The sequence below is a fragment of the Rana temporaria genome, chromosome 4 (assembly GCF_905171775.1).
Source record: "Rana temporaria chromosome 4, aRanTem1.1, whole genome shotgun sequence".
Classification (NCBI taxonomy): Eukaryota; Metazoa; Chordata; class Amphibia; order Anura; family Ranidae; genus Rana; species Rana temporaria.
The window spans coordinates 83177891-83204778 of NC_053492.1; the positions used below are offsets into that span (position 1 = coordinate 83177891).

The following is a 26888-nucleotide window of genomic DNA, read 5'->3' on the forward strand; positions in this document are numbered from 1 at the left end:
AACGAAGTTCAATGCTTCCAAGCATGCGTCGACTTGATTCGGAGCATGCGCAGGTTTTTAACCGATGGTTTTGCATACTAACGATCGGTTTTGACCTATCGGTTATCAATCCATCGGTTAAATTTTAAGGCAAGTTTGCTTTTTTTTAACCAATGGTTAAATAACCTATGGGGCCCACACACGATCGGTTTTGACCGATGAAAACGGTCCTTCAGACCGTTGTTCTCTGGTTAACCTATCGTGTGTACGAGGCTTAAAGGGTCACTAAAGGAATTCTTTTTTTTAGCTAAATAGCTTCCTTTACCTTACTGCAGTCCTGGTTTCATGTCCTCATTGTTCGTTTTTGCTTTGATGTTGCTGTAATTCCTCTCTGTTCTGGACACTTCCTGGTTGTCTGTTTCCTGATCACCACAGTACTGGGAGATTTATCACTGTGGTCACTAATCAAGGAGGTGTGATTACTGTGTGTCAGCACCAATCCAGTTTCGTTTTACAAAGCATCACTGCCCTCTATTGGCTCTTTGTCTCTGTACATCAGAGAACCAGGACACAACAGCAAAAACGAAACTAAACTGTAGGTACATTATATTATTGGTTTTTATCTATTTTTAATCATTTTTAAAGTGAATCAGTTAACTATTATGTCTTTATACCCTGTAAACAGTCATTTCAGCAAAACATTTTTTTTCCTTTAGTGACCCTTTAATGTTTAAAAAGCTGCATAGGGACTTCCTCTGCAAAATAAGCTCAATTGTGAAAATTATGTTGTCGCTTAACAACCTCTAAATGTGTGTATGAGGTAAAAATGCATAAAAGTAAATTAAACCTTCCATAGCGACTAAAAAAAAAATGGAGCACGTAAATGTGGACAAAAGGGTCTTACAAGAAACATTATGAGCCTCCAGTTTTCTTAAAGTTGTTTTCTGAAACTAGTACTTTGTAGGCAGAAAATGCAGAATACAGTATCAGTTCATTAGTAACCGGCAGGAGGATAGGGAACACGATATGTGTTTAGTCACAGTGAACTGATATGCTGGCTACTGGCTTAGCATGCCATAAGTCGGGCCAAACATGGATCGAAATTCGGCCAGCTCAGCAGAGACCAGCTGAATTTTGATCCACGTATGGGGCTAGATGGTTGTAAATTAGTTCATCTATAAGTCGATCTATCAGCCTGTAGGGTTTTTCCCAGACGACCAAAGCTGCTGGCTATAGCCGGCAACACTGATCATTGTATTCTGCTGGCAGAGAAGGCTCCCCACTGGCAGAACACAATACAATGGTGGAAAGGATCAGCACAGATTGCTGTACTAACATCGGATAGCTGTCCTGAGCTGTCAGCAGGGCTGAACGAAATGATGAAACCAGAAAATAAGTGAAGGAAAATTTTCAAATGAAAGAAGATGGGGGGGGGGGGGGGGAGAAAAGAACCTTATCACTGTTTGTATCTCTGTTGCAGATTTTGTCTCACTTCTAGATAGCAGTAAAAACTCAAACTAGGTTCTAATCCTTCCACAATCTATTTGAAATTAAACGAACATATGCTTTAGCTGGACATAAACTTTAATTAGCACAATAGTGAAAGCTGGACGTGAGTGCGGATCTCCAATCATATAGTGCAGGGATATGCAATTAGCGGACCTCCAGATGTTGCAAAACTACAATTCCCATCATGCTTCTGCCTCTGGGTGTCATGCTTGCGGCTGTCAGAGTCTTGCTATGCCTCATGGGACTTGTAGTTCTGCAACAGCTGGAGGTCCGCTAATTGCATATGCCTGATATAGTGGCTATTATCAGATGTAAGACTCTATTGTTTATTTATTACAGGTCTACGCGTTTTGAGCAAACTGATCTGGGCTGCATAGAGATCAGTGATATTCACATTTCAGTCAGTAAGAAATAACACTCTGCACTCTGTACAGAGGACATATATTATAGGAACCTATAGCTTTAAAGCATAATAATTAGAGCAGCAGGATATGATCTTCTATTTCTCAAACCCTGGTGCCAACATTCCCATCCAAATCCAGCTCTGTGAGTAAAGCCCCTGATGTAAACAGAGAAAGCTTATACTCTATATACTGTCTGCAGAAACCAGTCCATGGATATACTAATTCCTTTGCCCCTTCTGGTAAAATGTTTATTAGAAATATATGGAGAATTTACTTCATCATACGACAGCAGAAGCATGGCTGAAAAGCCAACCTCAACCTGTTACAGTCATGTTAGGCAGAAAAGAAATGCTCTACCAAAGAGCCATTGATGAAACTCTTCTCAGCTCTTCTTTCTGTGGCACCACTTGGCTTGTGTATCTATAACCAGCGCTTAAGACTGGAGAGAGCAGAACTGAAGGTTCGGAGAGCAGGATGCGTCCCCCTGTAAGACATTAAAAGGGACCCAGCCTCTGCGTTGTGTCCAGAACTATGAAGCTGTTTTGCAATTTCCTCAACATCCCACTGGCCATCCTCTTGCTTGGCCAGTAAGTGGTTAACCAGATGCGGGTAGTAGACGGTGCCTATGCATTTTACCATCAGCTTGGCATCCAAGAGCAGACAGAGGATTTCGGAGTCACAGTTGGAGTCATTGACCTAAAAAGAGGAAACGGAAAAACACTGGTAAGAAAAATGTAAGATTGCACGTTTTCTTCTTTGTATGTTGCAGCCTCCTGCAAGAGCCAACAGACAAAAGCCTTGCCACAAAAGTGTTCTATTCTTAGTAACAAATCTCCGCTCCTTTCATGACTCAGAGCATCACATTTCCAGGATGTAATAGAGAGAGAAGATACTCTGCAAAACTGCACAGACAACACAACACATAATCATTTCTCTCTGCATGTCCAACCAACCTACGTCTTTTACAGCACTATACTGCACATGTAATGCATGTTTAATGTAGTATGTCAGATCCAGATGTCTGACCCTGTGATGCTCTGACATTCAAAAGAAATTTCCAGCTACAGTTCCTAGTGTGGAATAAACTCTTAGGCCCCATACACACGATAGAATCCATCCGCTGAAAAATCCCAGCGAATGGGTTTCAGCGGATAGATCCTATGGTGTGTACACTCCAGCGGATCTGTTTCCGCGGATATTTCTCCCCTGGGATGGATTCCAGCAGATCGAATAATTGCTGACATGCTAAACAAATCTATCTGCTGGAATCCATCCCAACGGATGGATCCGCTGGTCTGTATAGACTCACCGGATCCATCCGTCCGAAGGGATCCCCCGCATGCGTCGTAATGATTTGACGCATGCGTGGAATTCCTTATATGACAGCGTCGCGCACGTCGCCGCGTCATAATCACGGCGACGGCGCGACACGTCATCGCCAGAGGATTTCGGCGCGGATTTCAATGCAATGGTGAGTACACTCCATCGCATGGAAATCCGCTGAAATCCTCGAGAGGATTTATCCGCGGAAAAGGTCCGCTGGACCGTATTCGCGGATAAATCCTCTCGTGTGTATGGGGCCTTATTATAGATTTATAGGAGAGAAGTATAGGAACAGGCACCCGTTGTTCTTTAATTTCACTGGAGGGCTTTTGAGTGATTTTGACCTTCCTTAACATAATACTTCAGATTTTTCTCAGATGCTGCCCAGAAAACATGCTCAAAAGGGACAAACATAGGAGGACAATATGAGACGGATCCTTCTTTGAAGGCTTGAAGTGTCATTAAACCAGCATCATTAAAAACTATCAATAAATGCTGTATTACATGCTGTTTATACTCACAATGGGATTCGATTTCTGTATTCTGCAAAAAATCTGGTGGATCCTGCTACTCTCTATCTCCTGCTCCTGTCCATTTCCCACTGCAGTTGGGAATTTTGCAGAGCAGTGTTAGCAGCTACTGCACATGCTCAGTTTTCACTTTCAATAGATTTTTATTGACTTTTTGTAATTGCCGAGGAGTTGGACAGCTGGAATGTAGCTGCTGAGGGTCCAACAGTATACAAAGCATGCAAGTTAGAGTAGATGTCAATGAGCCAAGTAACTTTGTTGCAGGCTGTGAATAAGCGGAAGGAAGAGATGGAAGGAAAGGAAGGAAGGGAACGGAAGGGAAGGAAGGAAAGTCTAAAAAGGAAGGAAAAGGAAGGAAGGAAGAAAGGAAAGAAAGAAAGTTCAGAGTGGGAAAGAGAGGTGGGGCAAAGGGGAGGGGCGTGCACGCCAAGAATGCCCAACACCAGCGTCCCAAAGCTGGACTATTATAATGAAGTATAGCTCGGCGTGGATCAGATGCTCAGTTTTCAGTGCGTTTCTACCCTGAACATTTCCTCCCCATTACATCTGAGCAGCCCATGTGAGCATAGAGTGGAAAATGACAGCCCACTTCCTCATCCATGCCCAGTACCCAGCTAAACACAATAGGGGTTTGACATTACATCTTGATGGATGGAGGCTTCACCTTCTTGTTATCCCAAGATAGAGGCTGGAGGGGCGTGACACAACATGTGACTGGCAGAAATCTGCCCACCTCATGTTATTGCTAAATAAATAATTAAGATGATATTTTTCACAGGCCATGCTTTAAAAGCCCCTACAGGTCATTGGTTTAGAGTTAACCATGAATAATAGGCCTTATTTATTTATTAATCTCACTCTGGCATGCACGGCGATATATAAAATGTGTAGCACAATCAACATTTTTGCATGTAGGCACACCCCGTCCTCCTATGCATGCATTTACACTTGTATAATCATGTATGTGGGGGCCTCAAACATTTTTGGGAGGGAGATTTTAAGTGCTTGGGTGTAACTTTTTTTACGTCACCTGTCCCCTGCCTATATGCTGCATTATATTGACACCCCCCTCCCCCTGCTGGGCCACACCTATAGCTCTGCAATCAGAAAAACTCATGCCCCATGTTAATTGGAGAGCAATAGCAAATGGACCACTGCATGCACATTAAGACCCAAAAGTTCTTCTACATCATGCTGGCAGGGGACAGGTTTTTCTGCTCAAGGTTGTAGTTACTTTCTAAATGAAAACAAACTATATGGATCTGCACTCCTTTTATAATGATGGATATGGAATGTGTTTAACAGATTTACCTAAAAGTTTGATTGTAATCTAAATATTATATGAGATTTAACTGACTGAGATTACATCTACTTAAAGCGGAGGTTCACCCTAAAAAACAACAATGTACCATCCAAACCAGCATACTAGCGTCAGCTACCGTATGGCTTTTTTTATTTTTTTGCGCTGTACTTACTGTTTAATCCGTCACTTTCGTTTCAGACTCCCACGGGGAATAGGCGTTCCTATTAAGAGGGGAACATGATTGACGGCCGGCTATGGCGCGTCACGCGTTCCGAAAATAGCCAGAGTAGGACTCGGCTCTTCACGGCGCTCTACGGCGCCTGCGCACAGACTAGGAGCTGACTGCGCAGGCGCCGTATAGCTCCGAGTCCTATTTTGGCTATTTTCGGAACGTGTGACGCGCCATAGCCGGCCGTCAATCATGTTCCCCTCTTCATAGGAATGCCTACTCCCCGCAGGAGTCTGAAACTAAACTAAAGGATTAAACTGTAAGTACAGAGCCAAAAAAAATAAATAAAGGCATACTGTAGCTGACGCTAGTATGCTGGAATGGATGGTAGACCAATATTTTTTTTTTTTTAGGGTGAACCCCTGCTTTAAGGCCTGATTCACATCTATGCATTTGTTGTGCTTTTTGCATTTTGCAGATTTGCACTACAGCCCATTTTACATGGTTTCCTGTGGAACATGTTTTGTAGTGCAAAACTGCAAAAAGCACAAAAAATGCATAGATATGAATCAGGCCTTTAATAGGATATTATTTACGTATAGTGGTTTAAAGGGAAACGTAAATGGATTGTATGGTTCACATGTACTTCAAACAGGTTTGTGTGGATGATACACAAGTATGCCACTGAGAACAGATCAATGATCCTTTCATGTGATGAAGGCTGCCAGGGAAGAGAAGGTACTAACAATATGATTATAGAAGCAAATGCTGATATACAACATAATCAAAAACTGAATTCAAAGGGCACTTTCTATTAATATGAATGTCTATATTTCAACCTAAAAGCCCTCCAGCTAAAACTGAAGGTGATCATCTGTGTGATGCTTTTATTTTTTGAAAATATCTTGAGCATTTTTTTCCCATCTTCTCCCTATTTTCCACAACTTATTTCAGTTCCCTAATTTGTAGTTCTAGGTTGAAGAAAATACATTACGAAAATGACTGTTTGGTGACTTAACATACAGAAATTACACCCCAAGGTGCTTTTAAAGCCTTTGTCATTTGCTGTTCTCAGGATGTTGTAAGGAAACAAGTAAGCCTGGTAATTACCAAGTACACATTACTTCTTTTACAAACTCCTCAGGCTTCCGGAAACAAGGTTTTTAATGCTTTCTCTTTGCAAATGTTTCAGATGAGCAATTTTAATAATGTGTAAATTAAAAGGGGAAAGCTGACATCAGATGTTAACGATTTTTTTTGTATCCGTGGTACATTCAGAGAATCAAACATCATAACACCTCCAGACTAGAAGTATCCTAGAGTTTCAAGACTTGAAACGTGTGGGAAGAGAATGAAAGGGTCTCCCGCAGGTGTAATAAGTCTCTGAACTGTAGAGATTTAGGAGAAACACTCTGTACAATTCAGCGATACTTATTATTAGCTGACTTTTGCAGATTTTTATTTTTTAAAGCAAGAAATTGCTGCGGATATATTGGAGACATGCTTTATATAAATTGTCAATGCTTGTGAAACACACACATTAGTCACCCCGATGATGTCATTTATGACGAAACGATCGCCGGGATAGTCACGTACACATGCTGCTGCAACTGCGCGATCGCTGCTTGAAACTCACAAGGATTTTATCTGTTTGATCTGTGGATTGTGACAGTCTCATAGCTTGGACTTTTATGTACAGTAAGTGTACTGTTTAATAAACCGGATGTTGAGACAGTATAGCACTATGTGGAGTCTTTTTGTCTCCTAAATATTCTTCTATCGAGGCTTCCTAATACTGCATTCTGTATCCTTAGTTGCTTTGAACCTCCTGGTGTATACAATCCACAACCATAGGAGAGGAACGTCCAGATTTTGTTTTCAGCGGATCAGAGATCCAACCAAGCGTTGTGTGACCTATCGGAGTAAAAGGCGTCACTGGCTTTCCGGTAAGCCTCCATTTTTTATTATGGTGATGGGTGTCACGCCGTCAGGTGTATGATCATCATTTCCAAACACTCTTTTCGCCCATGGGACTTTCTTTGATGAAATCCAGTTCTATATACATTTTTTGTTTGCACTATTGCACTTTATTCACATGTGATGTAATTTAGCATATGTGTCTTCAGACTTTATTTACAGTTTTTATTTATATACAGTATCTCACAGAAGTGAGTACACTCCTCACATTTTTGTAAATATTTTATTATATCTTTTCATGTGACAACACTGAAGAAATTACACTTTGCTACAATGTAAAGTAGTGAGTGTACAGCTTGTATAACAGTGTCAATTTGCCTGTCCCCTCAAAATAACTCAACACACAGCCATTAATGTCTAAACCACAGGCAACAAAAGTGAGTACACCACTAAGTGAAAATGTCCATATTTGGCCCAATTAGCCATTTTCCCTTCCCAGTGTTATGTAACTCGTTAATGTTACAAGGTATCAGGTGTGAATAGGGAGCAGGTGTGTTAATTTTGGTGTTATCACTCTCACTCTCTCATACTGGTCACTGGAAGCTCAACATGGCACCTCATGGCAAAGAACTCTCTGAAGATCTGAAAATAAAAATTGTTGCTCTACATAAAGATGGCCTAGGCTATAAGAAGATTGCCAAGACCCTGAAACAGAGCTGCAGCACACTGGCCAAGACCATACAGCAGTTTAACCAGTTTCACTCAGAACAGGCCTTGCCATGGTCGACCAAAGAAGTTGAGTGCACGTGTTCAGCGTCATATGTAGAGGTTGTCTTTAAGAAATAGATATATGAGTGCTGCCAGCAATGCTTCAGAGGTTGAAGGGGTGGGAGTTCAGCCTCTCAGTGCTCAGACCATATGCCACACACTGCATCAAATTGGTCTGCATGGCTGTCATCCCAGAAGTAAGCCTCTTCTAAAGAAGATGCACAAGAAAGCCCGCAAACAGTTTGCTGAAAACAAGCAGACTAAGGACATGGATTACTGGAACCGTGTCCTGTGGTCTGATGAGACCAAGATAAACTTGTTTGGTTCAGATTGGTGTCAAGCGTGTGTGGTGGCAACCAGTGAGGAGTACAAAGACAAGTGCGTCTTGCCTACAGTCAAGCTCCACACCCAAGAAGGTTAAGGCAGTGCTGCAAAATAATAATGGCCACACAAAATATTGACACTTTGGGCCCAATTTGGACATTTTCATTTAGGGGTGTACTCACTTTTGTTGCCATCGCTTTAGACATTAATGGCTGTGTGTTGAGTTATTTTGAGGGGACAGCAAATTAAAACTGTTATACAAGCTGTACACTCACTACTTTACATTTACATTTTCATTTCTTCAGTGTTGTCACATGAAAAGATAGAATAAAATATTTACAAAAATGTGAGGTATGTACTCACTTTTGTTACAGTAGATACTGTATAATTGATTGTCTGCATATTAGTATATATACATACCATAGGTGTGCGCAGCCTATGGCATTAGGGTGTGCACACCAAAGCTCAAACACACATGCGTGTGTAATATACCGTATATGGCAGTGGGCAAGTCAGTAGGGCTTTGTCAGCAGGGCAGAGATTGGTGTCAGTGTCTTTATTTGTATTATTATTATTATTTTTTTACAATTTTATTTTTAATATATATATATATATATATATATATATATATATATATATATATATGTATATATACACACATATATATATATATATATATATATATGTATATATACACACATATATATATATATATATATATATATATATATATATATATTTTTTAGGAGCCCTGTTGAGGGGCTTTGGTGAAATATCAGTGGTCTAAACAGACCCCTGATGTCTAACTTTTGAGACAGAGAAAGGGACTGAGGACATAGATTCCCCAGTCTCTTTCTCTGCAGCCAGGCAGCAGGGGGAATCTGCACAGTACAGGGTGATTAGGGTGTGCCCAGGCACACCTTACACCCTATGTGCGCACATAGTCTTCTTAAACGGTGTGTATAGGCAAGACTTACTCTTTCCCCCAAACCTCCCTTGCCCACTTCAGAATTCCTTCCAGAAATTTTTTCGATAGCCATGTTCCCTTTAGTGAGGCTTTAAACCCCCTTGGAGCCAGCGACTCCAGGACCTGGACTAATAAATAGGCCCAAAGTGGAAATGTAAAAATTGCTCTAGTCCATAAGGTATATACACATATGAGAGCTCAAGTCCAACTGAAGAGAAACTGTGAACATTGTTGACCAGCATTAATAATTACAATGCCTGTTTCAACCAGCACTGGGCAAAACTGTGTGGTATAAGAAGCTGCACGCAAGAATCGTAACTCTCTGTGTGGGAGCAGCTGGGTCCATACAGAGGTCCGACATGTCAGCAGTACGGTGCACCAATCAGCAAGCCCTGCTGATTGGTGCAATGTAGTTGCTAATCTGGTGACAACAGCCACCAGGATGAACAGAAAGGGCAAAACTTCCCGGGGAAAGACAGACGACAATAAAAACCTGACTGCTCTAAATATAGCTTTAGATACACTTTATTTTCCATTTTGACTGCATCATTAAACACCAAAGTATCTTACCTAGTATATGAAAGAAAAAAATTCAATGAAAAAAATGAATTATTGCACAATAAACACGAGACAAATGTATAGCAATTATAGGACCTTTATGCATTTATGGAAAGGGATAATACAGTCCTTCATAGCCCATCAAGGGATAATTCCAGTGTACATTAGCTGCAGCACCTCACAGACTGAAGAGAATCTGTGGCCTGGTTGGAGTCCAGGCTGAGGTTGCCACTCCATTAATTGCAGTAGGACACCATAGATGTGTGACTTCCAGGGTACCCTTCCTGTCTTAAACCTTTGCAGGAGCCAGGAAAGACTCCATCCCCTGTCAGCACTCTAGCAGCAGCTGCGGATGTACTGTGGACATTCCCCCTCCCAATCAAGTCTGAGCGGCCCACACACTTTTCCCAGGTCATAAGAGAAAACTTTCATTAGATAACAAAAAAAAAGACAACTGGCAACTCACTCAAAAGGATGACAGTCAGCACATGAATACCATCAAACCACCAGCTCAGATGTGCTGCAGGGGTCTGTTATTCCAGACAAGAGTGCTCTATCACCGCTGTTAGCTGGGTAATGGAAAGACACCAGGAAGTGGCTAAAACCAGGAAGTGAAACCACCTTGGAGTGCAAGGCCGGACCAGAAATTATGTCACACCTTTCAGCTGTGAGGGGGCGTCACTACCTATTTCTAAACCGCCCAGCTTCTTTGTCAAGCCTACGTGATCAGATGCAAGGGAATTATTTATACCCTAGGCAAGTTTCCTAGCATATGTGGAGGGTACACTCTTCAATTTACTATTATTTTTATACAACCTTTTTATATAATTATGAATGTATTGGTTTACAGTATTGATGCTATTTTATGTTCTATACCCTCCATATGTTTTATTTGTATCCTAGTATGTCTGTTTGCTTGTTATGGCCACTTCCTGGTTTCTTTCCACTGCCAGCTGGTAGCACTCTTAAAGGGGTTGTAAATTTCCCTTTTTTTTTTAAATAACAAACATACCATACTTACCTCCACTGTGCAGCTCGTTTTGCACAGAGTGGCCCTGATCCTCGTCTTCTGGGGTCCCTCGGCGGCTGTCTCGGCTCCTCCCCACAAGAGCTAACCCCCTTCTGGGAAGCTCTCTCCCAAGGGGGTTAGCTTGCAGATGTGCTCCCGTGATACAGCAGCCATAGGTGCCAACTGTATCACTCGGCCCCGCCCCCGGCGTGCTGTGTCATTGATTTGATTGACAGCAGCGGGAGCCAATGGCTGCGCTGCTATCAATCATCCAATGAATGAGCCGAGAAGAACCGAGAAGCCCGGATGAGAAGAACTGAGAAACCCAGCCGAGAAGAACCGAGAAGCCCGGCCGAGAAGCCAGCACTTTCACCACGTGGGACTTTCGAGGGCTCAGGTAAGTAAGCGGGAGGGGGCTGGGGGGCCGCTAATCGTTGGATGTTTTTTCACCTTAATGCATAGAATGCATTAAGGTAAAAAAACAGGTACCTTTACAACCCCTTTAACTGAAGTGAACAGATCCCTGGAGCACATCTGAGCTGCCAGCTTGACGATATTCAAGATAAGCCCCGACTGTAGTCCTTTTGAGTGATTTACCAATTGTTTTTTTTATCTAGTAAAGGTTTCCTATTGCTACACTTAGATTGGCGTCCTTTTGTGTTCCCTTTGCTCCTATTTTGTATATGTTCCTGGAATGAGTAGGCATAAGGCACTAAGTGGCAGCTGACATATTCACTTTAAATCTTGATGTGATAGAGTGTCCATTGCTTTGGTTTCAAGTGGCCCTGTCTACATATAGCCCATCTGTGTAGCAGGTGGCTTAGTAAAGGGATGAGAACAGTCACTATTGAGCACCCCCCTTTGGTAAAAGCTTCTGATGAGCTCTTCATGCTCTAAATATATAAAGAAAGAGAAATCTACTTTTTTTTCTTTCTCTACAATCTTGCATGGTAAAAAGGTTAATGAGAAGAAATGGAGAAATGTGGAGTAAGCCTTTGATCCGTGTCTGTATTTCATGCAGAGAAGATGAACAGATCGGGTGGAACAGTCTCAAAATGAAATACATTGTACAAAACCCAGCATCTTACACGACTCACAGCTCCTGTATTACAATGGCAGAAAATGACACATAAGAAGTACAAGCTCACTTTATATATCTATGTGGGAATGCCGATGAGACTTGCAGCTTGCAGAGATGTTTTTTTTTTGTTCAGATTATAGTCAGATATTCGAATTCAGTTACTAAACCATGCCAAAATCTGAACACATGATATTTTACTTTGTACAGGTTTCACAAATATATTATGAGTATTGGATGGTGGTGTGTTTTAGGTGATGCAGTTTATCTGTGTGAAGACAACAAAACTTCAAAGCTGGGCTTCAGGCACACCATAAAAATTAAAGGTAATCCTGCCAGAAATCCAGTGCTCTCCTATGTATTCTGTAGTGCTATTTCATCTTCCAGTCCAGGCTACCTCTATGAACTACAGAACACCTACCCTTAAAGTTGATGTAAACCCTCCATACACGCAGTGAAGTGAACAGCCTCAGATGATACACAGATTAACCAAATCTCCTTACATAGGTTTTATATGTATATCTGCTGTCTTCACATTTATATACTGTTTAGAACATGGGTCTTCAAACTACGGCCCTCCACTTGTTCAGAAACTACAATTCCCACCATTCCGAGTCATGTCTGTGAATGTCAGTATGTTACAATGCCTCATGGGATGTGTAGTTCTACAAGAGCTGGAGGGCCGTAGTTTGAGGATACCTGGTTTAGAAAGTTAAGATCCTGTTAGGAGATTTTCTCTTCCTGGTTAACACAGAGTGTGATGTCTGGGCATACAGCCAAGATAGTTAACATTGCTGATTGGAAGAAAGGCACACCCCCCCCCCTCTCATCATAGGCAAAGACTCTCAGAGCTGTTTTGTAATAGGAGCTGCTCTCTGCTACTCTATTTTAGCAACCTCCTTTGACAAAAGTTTCAGGCTGCTTTTGTCTAAAAAGTAAAAAAATATGTCAGGAGTTCTCATGCTGATAACAGAGGAACCTTCAGAAGAGAGCTATAAGACTTGGCTCATTGAAAAGAGATAACAAAATACTGCAGATATGTGGGCTCAACTCAAATTTCATGAATCGGGTTTACATCCACTTTAAGTTATTAAGATGAGAATAGACCAAAATGAGCTTGGCTGCTCAAAAATGTACCACATCCATTTATATCGCAAAAAATATCTATTTCCCCTCCCATAGTAATTCTCCCTGGATGTATATGGTGTACTATAGTTGGATCTATTTTAACATATCTAGTCTCTTTTGGAAGATATTGTACTCATTGTTGAAAAAGTAATATGTTTTTATCTGCCTCGACTTGGAATTTGCCACCACTCTCCATCAGCTGTATGCCAGTCCTTGTGTGAGAAAGGGGAAAACAGAAGAAGCACCACCTTACACCTACCAGTGTACAGTAGTATTTAAAACACAGTTTATAATACATGTTTTTAAATACTACACTTAGGTGGCACTTCCTGTGTTTTCTTCTTTGTCATCCCAAATTACAGAGTTGGCATTCTCTGAGGAGAGCTGCTGCCACTAGCCACAAATCACTAACTCTATATGGAATATATATGATTATCCATTTATATATTTACAATTGCACTGCCTTTTGCGCTTACAGTTATTGATTCCATTGTGCCAGTCCTTGTGTCCCTGGGGCACAATGTACATTACATATAGGTATGTGTATAGAGCTATTTTGTAGCAATGATATATGAAATTGATTTGTTATTGATGGTTGAAGATATTACAGTGTATTGATTTTGTATATATTTTTTTTACATAGACTGCTCCAAGAGTACGAGGTCCTGAGGAAGCATTTAAAGTGAAATGCGTCAACCTTCTATCTCTTTCTCTTGGCTCATCAAAATAATCTGAGTACCATTTGTGTACTATAGGTTGCCCATATACAGGGGGATCAATAAAATGTGTGGTACTTCCTTTAACATATGTGATTTTAATTATAATAAATTTAGTATAAATGTATATATATTCATTCAGTTGTCTGCTCCATTTGTAGCAATAAAGTCTGATCAAACAAAGTGTGTAAAAGTTATTAAGATGAGGAGAGGGGAGGTGTTATGTACACCAAAAACACTTTGTGTCATAGCATAACATCACTGCTGGCTCCTCCATAGACAGAGAGTGTTGTCACCCGACTACAGGAAGTGTGTTACTGGTAGAATCACCAGGTGACAATAAAAAACAAAAAGGGCTGAAAATAAATAAATAAAATAAAGCAGCCACCTTATCTAAGGTCTGATAAGTTGCAAAATTCTATGTTTTTGTTCTTGGGTTTCTATGGGCCAGATTCACATAGAACTGCGGCGGCGTAACGTATCGTAGATACGTTACACCGCCGCAAGTTTTCATCGCAAGTGCCTGATTCACAAAGCACTTGCGATGAAAACTACACCAGCGGCCTCCGGCGCAAGGCGGGCCAATTCAAATGGGCATGTGCCATTTAAATTAGGCGCGCCGGACCTACTGCGCATGCTTCGTTTCCTAACTCCCGCCGTGCTTTGCGCGCCGTGACATCATTTTTTCGAACGGCGACGCGCGTAGCGTACTTCCGTATTCCCGGACGTGTTACGCAAACGACGTTAAATTGTAAATTTAGACACGGGAACAACGGCCATACTTTAGACAGCAATACGATTGCTGACTAAAGTTAGTGCAGGTCAAATAACGACTAAAATTGCGACGGGAAACTTGACTACGGACGACGTAGCGAACGCGAAAATCCGTCAGGGATCCGCCGTAACTGCTAATTTGCATACCCGACGCTGGTTTACGACGCAAACTCCACCCAGCGGCGGCCGCGGTATTGCATCCTAAGATTTGACAGTGTAAAACAATTACACCTGTCGGATCTTATGGATATCTATGCGCAACTGATTCTATGAATCAGTCGCATAGATAGAAACAGAGATACGACGGCGTATCAGGAGAAACGCCGTCGTATCTCTTTGGTGAATCTGGCCCTATATTGTTAATCTCAGTAATCATTCTAATCCTTTATATGATTCTGTGTGAACAATGTATTTTTAATTCTAACATTTCTGCAAGCATTGCCTATCTCCTGGGATCACTATGACCTGCTGTGTGCACAATCTGTAAATTAACTGTATTTACTGCAGCAGGCAGGCTTGTAGAGGTGCAATCACGTACCTGTACATCGCAGCTTTCTTAAGGGTCTGCTCGCACCCGGAAGCTTGAGCTGCCATTTGCTGCAACACAAGCCATTCAGCGAGTCCTGACTTATGGCTATGTGAATGACAGAGGAGAGCCCTGTTACCACAGGCCTCGCTACAGACAGCAGAAAAAGTGCCATATTTTTCACCCTGCAAAGCAGGCAGTAAAAACCGCCACATAGCTTAGTAAAAACAGCACACACAGTACACACATTAACCGCTTAAAAACCACCGCACGATCATTTACGTAGACAAAATGGCACAGATGGGCAAATGGGCGTACAGGTACGTCCCCTTTAATTTTCCGGCGTGTGGTCGCAAGCTCCGTGGCCGTGCCTGCGGACTCGATGTCCGCCGGTGTCCCGCGATCGTGTCACGGAGCTGAAGTGTAAACACAACATCTCCCCGTTCTTTCTAGTGACATGTCACTGATCGTCTGTTCCCCCCTCATCGGGAGCAGCGATCAGCGATGTGTTACTCATAGCCACGCCCCCTAACCATTAGAATCACTCCCTCCACTTTACCCCTTTAGTGCCCCCTACAGGTTAACTCCTTCACTGCCAGTGTAATTTTTACCGTAATCAGTGCATTTTTATAGCAGTGATCACTGTAAAAATGACAATGGTCCCAAAATGGTGTCAAAAGTGTCCGCCATAATGTCTCAGTCACGATAGAAATCGCTGATCGCCACCATAACCAGTAAAAAAAAAAAAAAATATTAATAAAAATGCCATGAAACGATCCCCTATTTTGTAGACGCTCTAACTTTTGGGCAAACCAATCAATAAACGCTTATTGCGATTTTTTTTACCAAAAATATGTAGAATACGTATAGGCCTAATCTGAGGGAAAAAAATGTATATATGTTTTGGGCATATTTATTATAGCAAAAAGTTAAAAAGATTAATTTTTTCTCAAAATTGTCGCTCTATTTTTGTTTATAGCGCAAAAAATAAAAACCGCAAAGGTGATCGAATACCACCAAAAGAAAGCTCTTATTTGTGGGAAAAAAGGACGTCAATTTTGTTTGGGAGCCATGTCGCACAACCGCGCAATTGTCAGTTAACCACTTAAAGACCCCTTCACGCCAATATACGTCGGCAGAATGGCACGGCTGGGCACAATCACGTACCTGTACGTGTCTCTTTAGCCCAGCCGTGGGGTCGCGCGACCCGGTCTAAAGTTCCGTGACCGTGGGACCTGCGGATCCGATCGCCGCCAGTGTCCCGCGATCGGTCACCGGAGCTGAAGAACGGGGAGAGGTGTGTGTAAACACACCTTCCCTGTTCTTCGTTGTGGCAATGTCATTGATCGTCTGTTCCCTGATATAGGGAAAGATGATCAATGACGTCACACGTCCAGCCCCGCCCCCCTACAGTTAGAAACACATATGAAGTCACACTTAACCCTTACAGCGCCCCCCAATGGTTAACTCCTAAACTGCAATTGTCATTTTCACAGTAATCAGTGCATTTTTATAGCACTTTTTGCTGTGAAAATGACAATGGTCCCAAAAATGTGTCAACATTGTCCGATGTGTCCGCCATAATGTCGCAGTCACAAAAAATTAAAAAAAACGCTGATCGCCGCCATTAGTAGTAAAAAAAAAATATTAATAAAAATGCAATAAAACAATCCCCTATTTTGTAAACGCTATAAATTGTGCGCAAACCAATCGATAAACGCTTATTGCAATTTTTTTTACCAAAAATAGGTAGAAGAATACGTATCGGCCTACACTGAGGACATTTTTTTTTTTTTTATATATTTTTGGGGGATATTTATTACAGCAAAAAGGAAAAAATATTGCATTTTTTTCAAAAGTGCTGCTCTATTTTTGTTTATAGCGCAAAAAATAAAAACTGCAGAGGTGATCAAATACCACCAAAAGAAAGCTCTATTTGTGGGAAAAAAAGAACGTCAATTTTGTTTGGGAGTCACGTCGTACGACCGCGCAATTGTCAGCTAAAGCGACACAGTGCCGAATCGCAAAAAGTGGCCTGGTCTTTTTGGCTAGCGAAATGGTCCGGGGCTTAAGTGGTTAATACTTGTTAGGCACATATTTAACCCCTTTAATCGTCTTACAAGTTAACCCCTTTCCATCCAGTGTCATAAGTACAGTGACAGTGTATATTTTTAGCACTGATTACTGTATTATTGTCACTGGAGATGACAGTGGCAGTTATTAAGTTCCCACAAAGTGTCAGCAAATGTCAGATTGGCCACCGCACTATCACAGTCCCACAATAAGTCGCTGATCAACGCCATTACTAGTATAAATAGTTTGTATATGCTATAACTTTCACACAAACCAATCAAAATACAATGATTGAGCTTTTTTAAAACCAAAGACATTTAGCAGAATACATTTTGGCCTAAATTTATGAAGTAATTAGATTTACATTTTTTTATAAGAAAAAGAAAATATTGTTTTTTTGTTTTTCTTTTTTTTGGTATTTTTTTAGTTTATATCGCAAAAATTAAAAAACGCAGTGGTGATACACTGTAAATAGAGAAAACCCTAAAAGAAAGCTCTATTTGCGTGAAAAATGTAAATTTGCTTACAGCTTTGCATGACCCCGCAATCGTCAGTTAAAGTAGCACAGTTCCAAATAGCAATAAATGGCGTGGTCATGGAGGGGATAAAATGTTCAGGAGCGCAAGTGTTTAATACACTAATTACATGTATGGCTACCCATATTCTGTTCCAATAGAAGGGCAGTTCCTCTAAATGAGGGGCAGTGGGAAACTGTGTGTTAAAGATAAGCAAGTCTGAACTAGAACTGTTCCCACGGATGCAATAGGAGCCTTGCATAATGCTCTGTGAAAATTTTGGGGTGTCAGGAAAGAAATATTTAACTGCCCTCCACCTGCAAGAAAAGCATGGGGGTGCCATTTGCTCTGCAAGGGGAAATGATGAAACAAACATTTCCCGTATGTGTACATGTAATACTGACATTTACACTGTGTTGTTTTCATGCATATAAAGATAAGCAGACAGCAAGCCTGGTATCCATACATCCAGATAGTACCATACAGCACACAGTCTGGGTAAATATCATCACCAAGTTCCACGAAGCCCGCTGCTATTTGCAAGAGTGTTTAATTATTAATATGTCTCTAACAAAAGGAATGAGAGCTGTCAGACTGTGAAAATGTACAAAGTAGCAGTGCAACATTCGCTATTAGATAAAAATACACGCCAGCCTGTCAGATGTTAGCAGTAGGAGCTAATGAAAGCACAAGACGTCTAATATCCATGCTATTTCACAGTCCCCCCCGGGCACCATTTACCACCTGGCCAGGCTTGTGTTACACTCCAGTTCGGTGTGTGTGTGATTTTAACCTTTGGGGGGCAATGAAAGCAGTAAATGCATCAAAGCTCCTGCTTGTAACTTAGTAGCCTGTTGTTCTTAAATATACTTAAATGGCCCCTCTGTGGATAATTGTCAGTAGGAAAATCAGGGGAGGCAGGCGAAGCCAATGTTCCATGAGAAATCATATGTGGCGATGTACATAATACAATGTTATTGTCCTAAGTGTCCTATATGTCGTATTCTCCTTGCGCCTAGAACTATTGGTTTGCTTTATTACCATCATTACTGTTTCCTATGTGTTATTAGTTTATTGCAGTAAAACATTTCATGATCTTGTCTTTAAGCCACAGGAAAATATTATATTGAAGCTCCAGATGATAATTCCATGTATAATGAATAGGTATTAATACATAAGTTACAAGTTGACCAGTAAATGTTTGGTGGTGCCAAGACCGTGGATCACTGCCATAGGATCTCAACCAATAAAACTGCACACAAATGCTCATGTGTAATCACACATTGTATAAGGTAGGAATGGGCCCTCCCAATGGAAAATAAATACCTTAAAGTAGACCTTCATCCCCCCCCAAAAAAAAACACTTTAAATCTTGGTAGCCACAATCCCCCCAAATAAACAAAAAAGTTAGTGCTGCTACCCATACATCACATAGAAAGTAAGGTTCCTGTGTGCTCGATCCACAGTCGCTGGCTGAGTAGAGTAATGAAGAAAAGATGATCCGCACTCCGTTTGTTCTTTAAAAATAGTAGTGTTTATTAACAAGCCACAGTGGACAAATGTAAATAGGAATGGTTGACGCGTTTCAGCCTATAAGGCCTTAGTCACCAAGTGACTAAGGCCTTATAGCCTGAAACGCGTCAACCATTCCTATTTGTGTTTGTCCACTGTGGCTTGTTAATAAACACTACTATTTTTAAGAGCAACGACCGGAGTGCAGATCATCTTTTCTTCACAATTCCCCCATGCCACGATTCTAAGAGTCTTTTTTTTGTGTCTGGACTGTCCCCTCCCTCCATTCACACCTAGGCGAGAATGACATTTGTTTTGCTCCAGCGCCCTCTAGGATATTCATATGAGAAATCCCAGGAGGCATCACCCCCTATATAGTAAACAAGGATAGTAAACTTGGTGGCACGTCATGGGGGGGGGGGGGTCGGCTGAAAGAGACAGGTGGCTCCCAATGACATCAGTAAGAAAGATGGTGGCACTTGACCCAGGATATGGCAGCGATGTAACTGATTACAATAAGACAACACTGGATTCACTGGGCATGTTATTTGAGCACAACTCAGCTGAGAAGGTAGGAGGGGGTAATAAGCAAATGTACCCACTGAGGGTCGAAGTTACTCTTTAAAGTGACTTTATAAGTCTGTATAAATAAATTCCTTACACACCACAACATAAAGCAACGGTATAATTTTTCACATAATGACCTCTGAACAAAGATGGCGTCATTCTTTTGATGAGAATGGATGAAGGTATTGTCAGGAGGTGTACTGTGATCTCTGGGAGAGATCAATAATACCTGTAAGTGTTATACTCACACGTTGTACTTGCATACGTGCACATAATATGAAAAGTATATCTGAAGCTAGGTCCACTTCACTAGACATAACCAAATTCATTGTAATCTGTAGAAACTACAATCCTGTAAAGGAGGAAGAGGGTAGGAAGCAAACACAGTAACTTGGTTCTGAAAATGATAAGGGTTTTAAAATATTTATTGCTGAATTGAAAATGATGGTTACCTGGCTCCCATCCTGGTAAAATTTTCATTTTTCTGATCATTTCTCTGGCTTGTATTTTTCAACTGAAACTAAATTCAGTGCAAAACGTTTTGTATCCCTCTCTCTCCCTCTTACACAAGCTAATAAAATAATTATTCTAATATTTACTTTTCAGGACTTTTTCAGCACTTCCTGTTTCCTCATTTAAGCCAGGCACTGCTGCCTTCTGGGATTGCATCATCACAGCTATCCCAGGAGGCAGTGTGTTACTAAGCCACAACCGTGTGGTGCCACTGTGCACACACACGGCTTATTTCTGCATGTGCGAACAAATGCTGCCAGTTGTTATAGTGGCAATCTGCCAGAAGACGGTAGAGTTTTAGTGCATGCTCAGAAATCTGTAGCTTGTGCGCATATGCACCGCTGGCCTCTGCCAGGTCCTAACACCCGATAGGTAACAGGAGCGCACGTGTGCTGAAGCCCTTATAATGGCATGTAAGAGGGGAAAGGGAAGACCATTCATTCAGAAGTTTAATTATTTAAGGTACAGTGACTCAGAAGGACACTTCCAGGACGCTAGCACTTTCAGGAGAAGGCCAGCAATGGTAACGCTCATAATTTTTCCATTATAGGAAGAGGTGGATTTACCATTAATAGCCCTGTGGCCACAGATAGCAGAGGGAAAAAGTCAGTGTTTCCCTACATAGTTATCAGACACCCACTTCTCCCCACATCATCTGTGGAAACCGAGAAATTTCTTAACACATTGTCACATTGTTGTAAGTCAGATCACAACCAGTTCAACAAGAACATGTTCTGTCCAAAGAGGATGATCCTATTAGAAGGGTGTTGGTTTGAATACCAACGGTTGTGTGCCCACAGGCTCCAGTGATGAACATCCATTTCTCACAACAGGGGTACTTTAAAGTTAACCTTTCCTGTGAGAGACACGGATGCTACCATTGTTACTTCTTATTCTACAAATGCTAGTTTCCTGGCTGCCATTTGCTTTATTACTTTGTATCTCTTACCTGGAACATACAAATAACAGATATGTATACTATATGTTCCAAGTCTGTGCCTCTACCGTTACTGGTAAGGTACTACCTAGACCAGTGTTTCTCAATTTTTTCCAGTCAAGGCACCCTTTACAATTCTGCACAAACTCAACGCATTCTAAAATGTAAAATCTAAACTAACAGTTTTACATAATGCAGTAACATGCACACACACAAGGACACCCAATGTTGCTGACGGATTTTTTCTTTCAAAGCAACTACACCATTACACACTGGTACTAATTAGTATTCCAATGTTTCTTTTCTCCCCTCACTCTGTGAATGTGCCCCAGTGCTGAAGGAGAGGGGCACGGAAAGGGCAAACAAGGATGCTGTGCAGGTGCCAGACATCCTTATTAACTGACAACGGCTTGTATACAATTTTTGTGGTAATGTTTAGGCATTCTGCCAAGGCATCCCAGTTGAAAAAAGCTGAGCTAGACAGCAAGCATCTTGAGAAGGGGATTGGTGATGGCAGACTCTAAGCATCTCTCATAAAGGTTTGCTTTCCAGAGTCAATGTCCCCTTGCCCATTGAAGGCTAAGTGTTCATATCTGTGTAAAAGAGCTCCCATTGATATTCATCTTATGAGTTTTCCCAACTGCTCCTTCTTCCAACTACAAAACCCAATGTGTCATTTGGGGTAGGAGACTAGGAGCAGTAGTGACGTCAGGCCTAGTAATTGGCAGCGCCGTCATATGAGAGGTCGTCTCATAGAACTGTGTTTTGTTTGTGCTGTCTAAGGTAGTGGAAGCAATGGTACAGGAGTGGTAGAAAGCTGAGAATCAGTTGGTCAGGGGTTCCCCTTTACACAGACACTGTCACCTTGCCCTGAATGAGCAAAGCAAAATCAGGCAAGGAAAGTGAACGAGGGTCAGAAGGGTTGGCAACCCCAAAGTATTGGAAAAAGTAATTATTTGCATGAAAACTGATGACAATAATAGTTCAAAAGCATGCTGAGTAGCTTTTTGTATGTTTGGGTGCCACATTTGCCAAGGAAATTGCTACAAGAAAAAAGAGAAAGGAAAAATGTTCTTTACAAAGGGCTAAAAAAAGCCACTGTGAAGAAAAAGGTCATCATGGAATGAAAACACTCGGCACACAAGAGCCAATACAAACTAATTATGTACTAATGGTTTCTCAGAAAGGCACTGCACATGTACATCTGCATATCCCAGGATGCCATGTTCATATTCCTGATTAAAAAATAAGTGCACATACAGAATCTCTGCATTGGGAGGAAAAAACAAAGGCCATTTGGAGGGTGTGTGCATGCCTACCTGAGAAGTACATTACATTAATATCAAACACATTCTCGCACACCATTTCTGTAGGAATAAGAGGAAAGGCGCAATATTCGGTATCAGCACTTTCACTACATCCTTTTTAACTATACGCATCCATAAAGCTGTCAGCCTCCCCTAACAAATGGCTAAATAATACATGGTATCAGCAAGTGGCACGCTACTCTACACACAGCTATGGCTAGAGCTGCGCTAGCACAATGTCACTGAATCGATAGCCTATGATTCCCTTTGTCTTCTGCTATTTGCACTTTCATTACCAACAAGGATTGGTTTGGTGTAGTAGAGGCAGAAAACTGAAGAATTTACTTTCACTTATTTTCTATATGTGTAAATATACAACTGGTCTTAGTCACATAGAAATATTAATATTACAACAATCTTGGTAGTCACATATTGCCTGACATTTGTAGGCCTGTGGAGGCAGGTTACTTAATACCACTAAAGCCCAAATCAAAAACTTTTTTTCTCATCTTTTGTGGTAAAACGCATTTCTATGACTAGTGAAAAAATAAAGACTCCCTGCTGCACTTGACGATGTGTTTTTATGTCAATGTTAAAATACAAAATTTAGTTCTAAGGTTTTATAGCAATTGTCTTTTTTTTTTTTTTTCCATCGTCAGGAGTTGTATACACTTTTGGCCTCGTGCACAGGGACATTTAAAAGCTCAAAAACGCACACACTTAAAATTCCTGGTGCTTTTCTACACCCAGGGAGCCACAGGTGATGCACACAGCCACCCATATAAGTAAATGGCTCTATGGGGTGTAAACACTGATGCTCCTGTGCATTGATATTCACCTACACATGCGAGTATGGCACACTTCCCTGAATGAGACTTGTTACATAGCTGAACACAGCTTTGACTGGTATCACACAACCTTACTGCCTCCACACTTCAGGTCTTTTTACAATGGTCCCCCACTAGATTGTCAACACAGACTTAGATGGGATTTGCACCTTTTTATGCATTAACATGTAATGTGGCAATAATTTTGAATAGATTGGCAAAGATGCACTGCACCACAATACAAGGTAGTATGTTAACATGCTTTGTGATGCACTACAACACATGTGCATCAGAGCTGTGATGCCTTAGTGCATGCAGTGCCTTCCATAACGAATTACTCATTCCGCAACACACCTTATTGCAGAGGCGATTCAGTTTGCATTTGTTAGCGCTATATAAGTTACTCACTCAGAGACATAACTATAGTGGTTGTAGAGGTCACAATTGTGACTTGGCCCAATGCTCCCAATGCTTTGGGAGGCCCATTTGGCTCCCCTGTCATATCTGTCTACACCTGGATGAACAATGCCCTGCATTTTCCTCCCTAAAGACATTGAATGCCTGCTGGAGGGAGGAGGAGCAAAAGCAGAGCATATATTGCTCTATAGGCCGCCCCTCTCATCCAGCCTGGTGCTAGGTGTTCCCGGCAGCCATTGGTTACTAGGACTGCCCTCCACCCCCTGCCTCTGGCTTCTTGGTTCCTAGGAACCGTTGCAGGACTACCCACCAAGCCTCACCGCCCATTGAATTTGCAGCAGCAGGCAGATGGGGCATGGTGCGGATGGGGCATGGTGCGGAGGAGGCCGAAACTGAAAGAGCTAGTTGACCAAGTAGAGTGAAGTGGGAGGAGCTGGAGGAGGTCACACAGGAGACACATGAAGCCTGGAAAAGCTGGAGATGCAGCAAACATGGAGCTCCAGCTCCAAATCCACACTGAGAGCAAATGAATACCGCTGATCCTGTCCATCCCCACCCAGCGCTGCCACTGAACCCAAACACCCCCCTCCAGCACCACTGCTGCCACTGATCACATCCTGTCACCCAAACTGCAACACATCCCATCCCCCCCAGCACTGCCACTCATCTCATCCCCCCCAGCGCTGCCACTCATCCCATCCCCCCCAGCGCTGCCACTCATCCCTTCCTCCCACCAGCGCTTCCACTCATCCCTTCCTCCCGCCAGCTTTACCACTTATCCAACCCCCCTCAGCACTGCCACTGATCCCATCCTGTCCCCACCAAGAACTGCCACTTATTCCTACCCTCCACAGGCACTGCCACTATTCCCATCCACCCTCAGCACTGCCACTGATCACCCCCCCACCCAGCATGGCCACTGATCCCATTAACCCCCAGCACTGCCACTTATCCTATCCCCTCCAGTACTGCCACTGATCCTATTACCCTCCACCACAACCACTACCCCCACTGGTCCCATCAACCCTCCAGCACTGCCACTGATCCAATTAACCCCCCAGAACTGCCGCTGATCACCACCCAAAGCACTGCCACTCATTCCACCACTGCCACCGATTCCATTAATTGGGGGGGCGCTTCATGGTTTCTTGCACCAGGGCTCTAAAGGTTCTAGATATGCCTCTGCCCTATTGCAAAAAGTAGACAGCCATATTCCTCACACACACCGACAGTGGCAGCTTCTTGCTAAACAACCAATGTGACCTCAATTTAAAAGGTGAAGATTTGCTATGTTATGGCAGCCAGTGTACTGAAATGTCACCACCACTCCTATCCCACTCCTGGATGTGAAGACTACTTTTATAGCAGAGGTGCTCCAGCAGTCAGCAGGGGAAGGAAGTATCTGACTAATCCAATGGTTGAATACTTGAACTGGCTAAGGAGCAGAGACATAGCAACTTTGAAATACATGGGCAACTGGGAGGATCGATATATAAACTTCTTGGCTAAAAAAAGACCCTGTGGTGAAAAGGACTCTGCCGCAAGATTATACAGTGGGGCAAAAAAGTATTTAGTCAGACACCAATTGTGCAAGTTCTCCCACTTAAAAAGATGAGAGAGGCCTGTAATTGTCATCATAGGTATACCTCAACTATGAGAGACAAAATGTGGAAACAAATACAGACAATCACGTTGTCTGATTTGGAAAGAATTTATTTGCAAATTATAGTGGAAAATAAGTATTTGGTCACCTAAAAACAAGCAAGATTTCTGGCTCTTACAGACCTGTATCTTCTTCTTTAAGAGGTTCCTCTGTCCTCCACTCATTACCTGTATTAATGGCACCTGTTTGAACTTGTTATCAGTATAAAAGACACCTGTCCACAACCTCAAACAGTCACACTCCAAACTCCACTATGGTGAAGACCAAAGAGCTGTCAAAGGACACCAGAAACAAAATTGTAGACCTGCACCAGGCTGGGAAGACTGAATCTGCAATAGGCAAGCAGCTTGGTGTGAAGAAATCAACTGTGGGAGCAAAAATTAGAAAATGGAAGACATACAAGACCACTGATAATCTCCATCGATCTGGGGCTCCACGCAAGATCTCACCCCGTGGGGTCAAAATTATCGGTCAGCAACAATCCCAGAACCACACAGGGGGCCTAGTGAATGACCTGCAGAGAGCTGGGACCAACGTAACAAAGGCAACCATCAGTAACACACTACCCCACCAGGGACTCAGATCCTGCTGTGCCAGACGTGTCCCCCTGCTTAAGCCAGTACATGTCTGAGCCCATCTAAGGTTTGCTAGAGAGCATTTGGATGATCCAGAAGAGGATTGGGAGAATGTCATATGTCAGATGAAACCAAACTGTTTGGTAGTACCACAACTCGTCGTGTTTGGAGGAGAGAGAATGTTGAGTTGCAACCAAAGAACACCATACCTACTGTGAAGCATGGGGGTGGCAACATCATGCTTTGGGGCTGTTTCTCTGCAAAGGGAACAGGACGACTGATCCGTGTACATGAAAGAATGAATGGGGCCATGTATCGTGAGATTTTGAGTGCAAACCTCCTCCCATCAGCAAGGGCATTGAAGATGAAATGTGGCTGGGTCTTTCAGCATGGCAATGATCCTAAACACACTGCACGGTCAACGAAGGAGTGACTTTGTAAGACACATTTCAAGGTCCTGGAGTGGCCTAGCCAGTCTCCAGATCTCAACCCCATAAACTTTGGAGGGAGTTGAAAGTCTGTGTTTCCCAGCGACAGCCCCAAAACATCACTGCTCTAGAGGAGATCTGCATGGAGGAAGGGGCCAACATACCAGCAACAGTGTGTGACAACCTTGTAAAGACTTACAGAAAACGTTTGACCTCTGTCATTGGCAACAAAGGATATATAACAAAGTATTGAGATGAACTTTTGATATTGACCAAATACTTATTTTCCACCATAATTTGCAAATAAATTCTTTCCAAATCAGACAATGTGATTGTCTGGATTTGTTTCCACATTTTGTCTCTAATAGTTGAAGTATACCTATGATGACAATTACATGCCTCTCTCATCTTTTTAAGTGGGAGAACTTGCACAATTGGTGGCTGACTAAAAACTTTTTTGCCCCACTGTACATTTGGAAAAACATATTGAATATTAAAGCGTAAATGCTTGCCTATCTTGCTGCCTGTTCTCGTACAGAGGAACGGACCAGTGGCTGACCAATCTTCAGCAT

At 42.1% G+C, this 26888-nt stretch overlaps 1 protein-coding gene across 1 annotated transcript in view; it reads right to left on the reverse strand.

Annotated features, from left to right (window-relative positions):
- Positions 1-1800: 1800 nt before the first annotated feature.
- The window catches only part of NBAS (NBAS subunit of NRZ tethering complex), a 975710-nt gene continuing 950622 nt past the window's right edge, over positions 1801-26888 (reverse strand). The window contains exon 52 of the mRNA XM_040348578.1: positions 1801-2588. Within this exon, the coding sequence (XP_040204512.1) occupies positions 2313-2588 (276 nt within the window). The 3' untranslated portion in view covers positions 1801-2312. The remainder of the gene's footprint in view (positions 2589-26888) is intronic.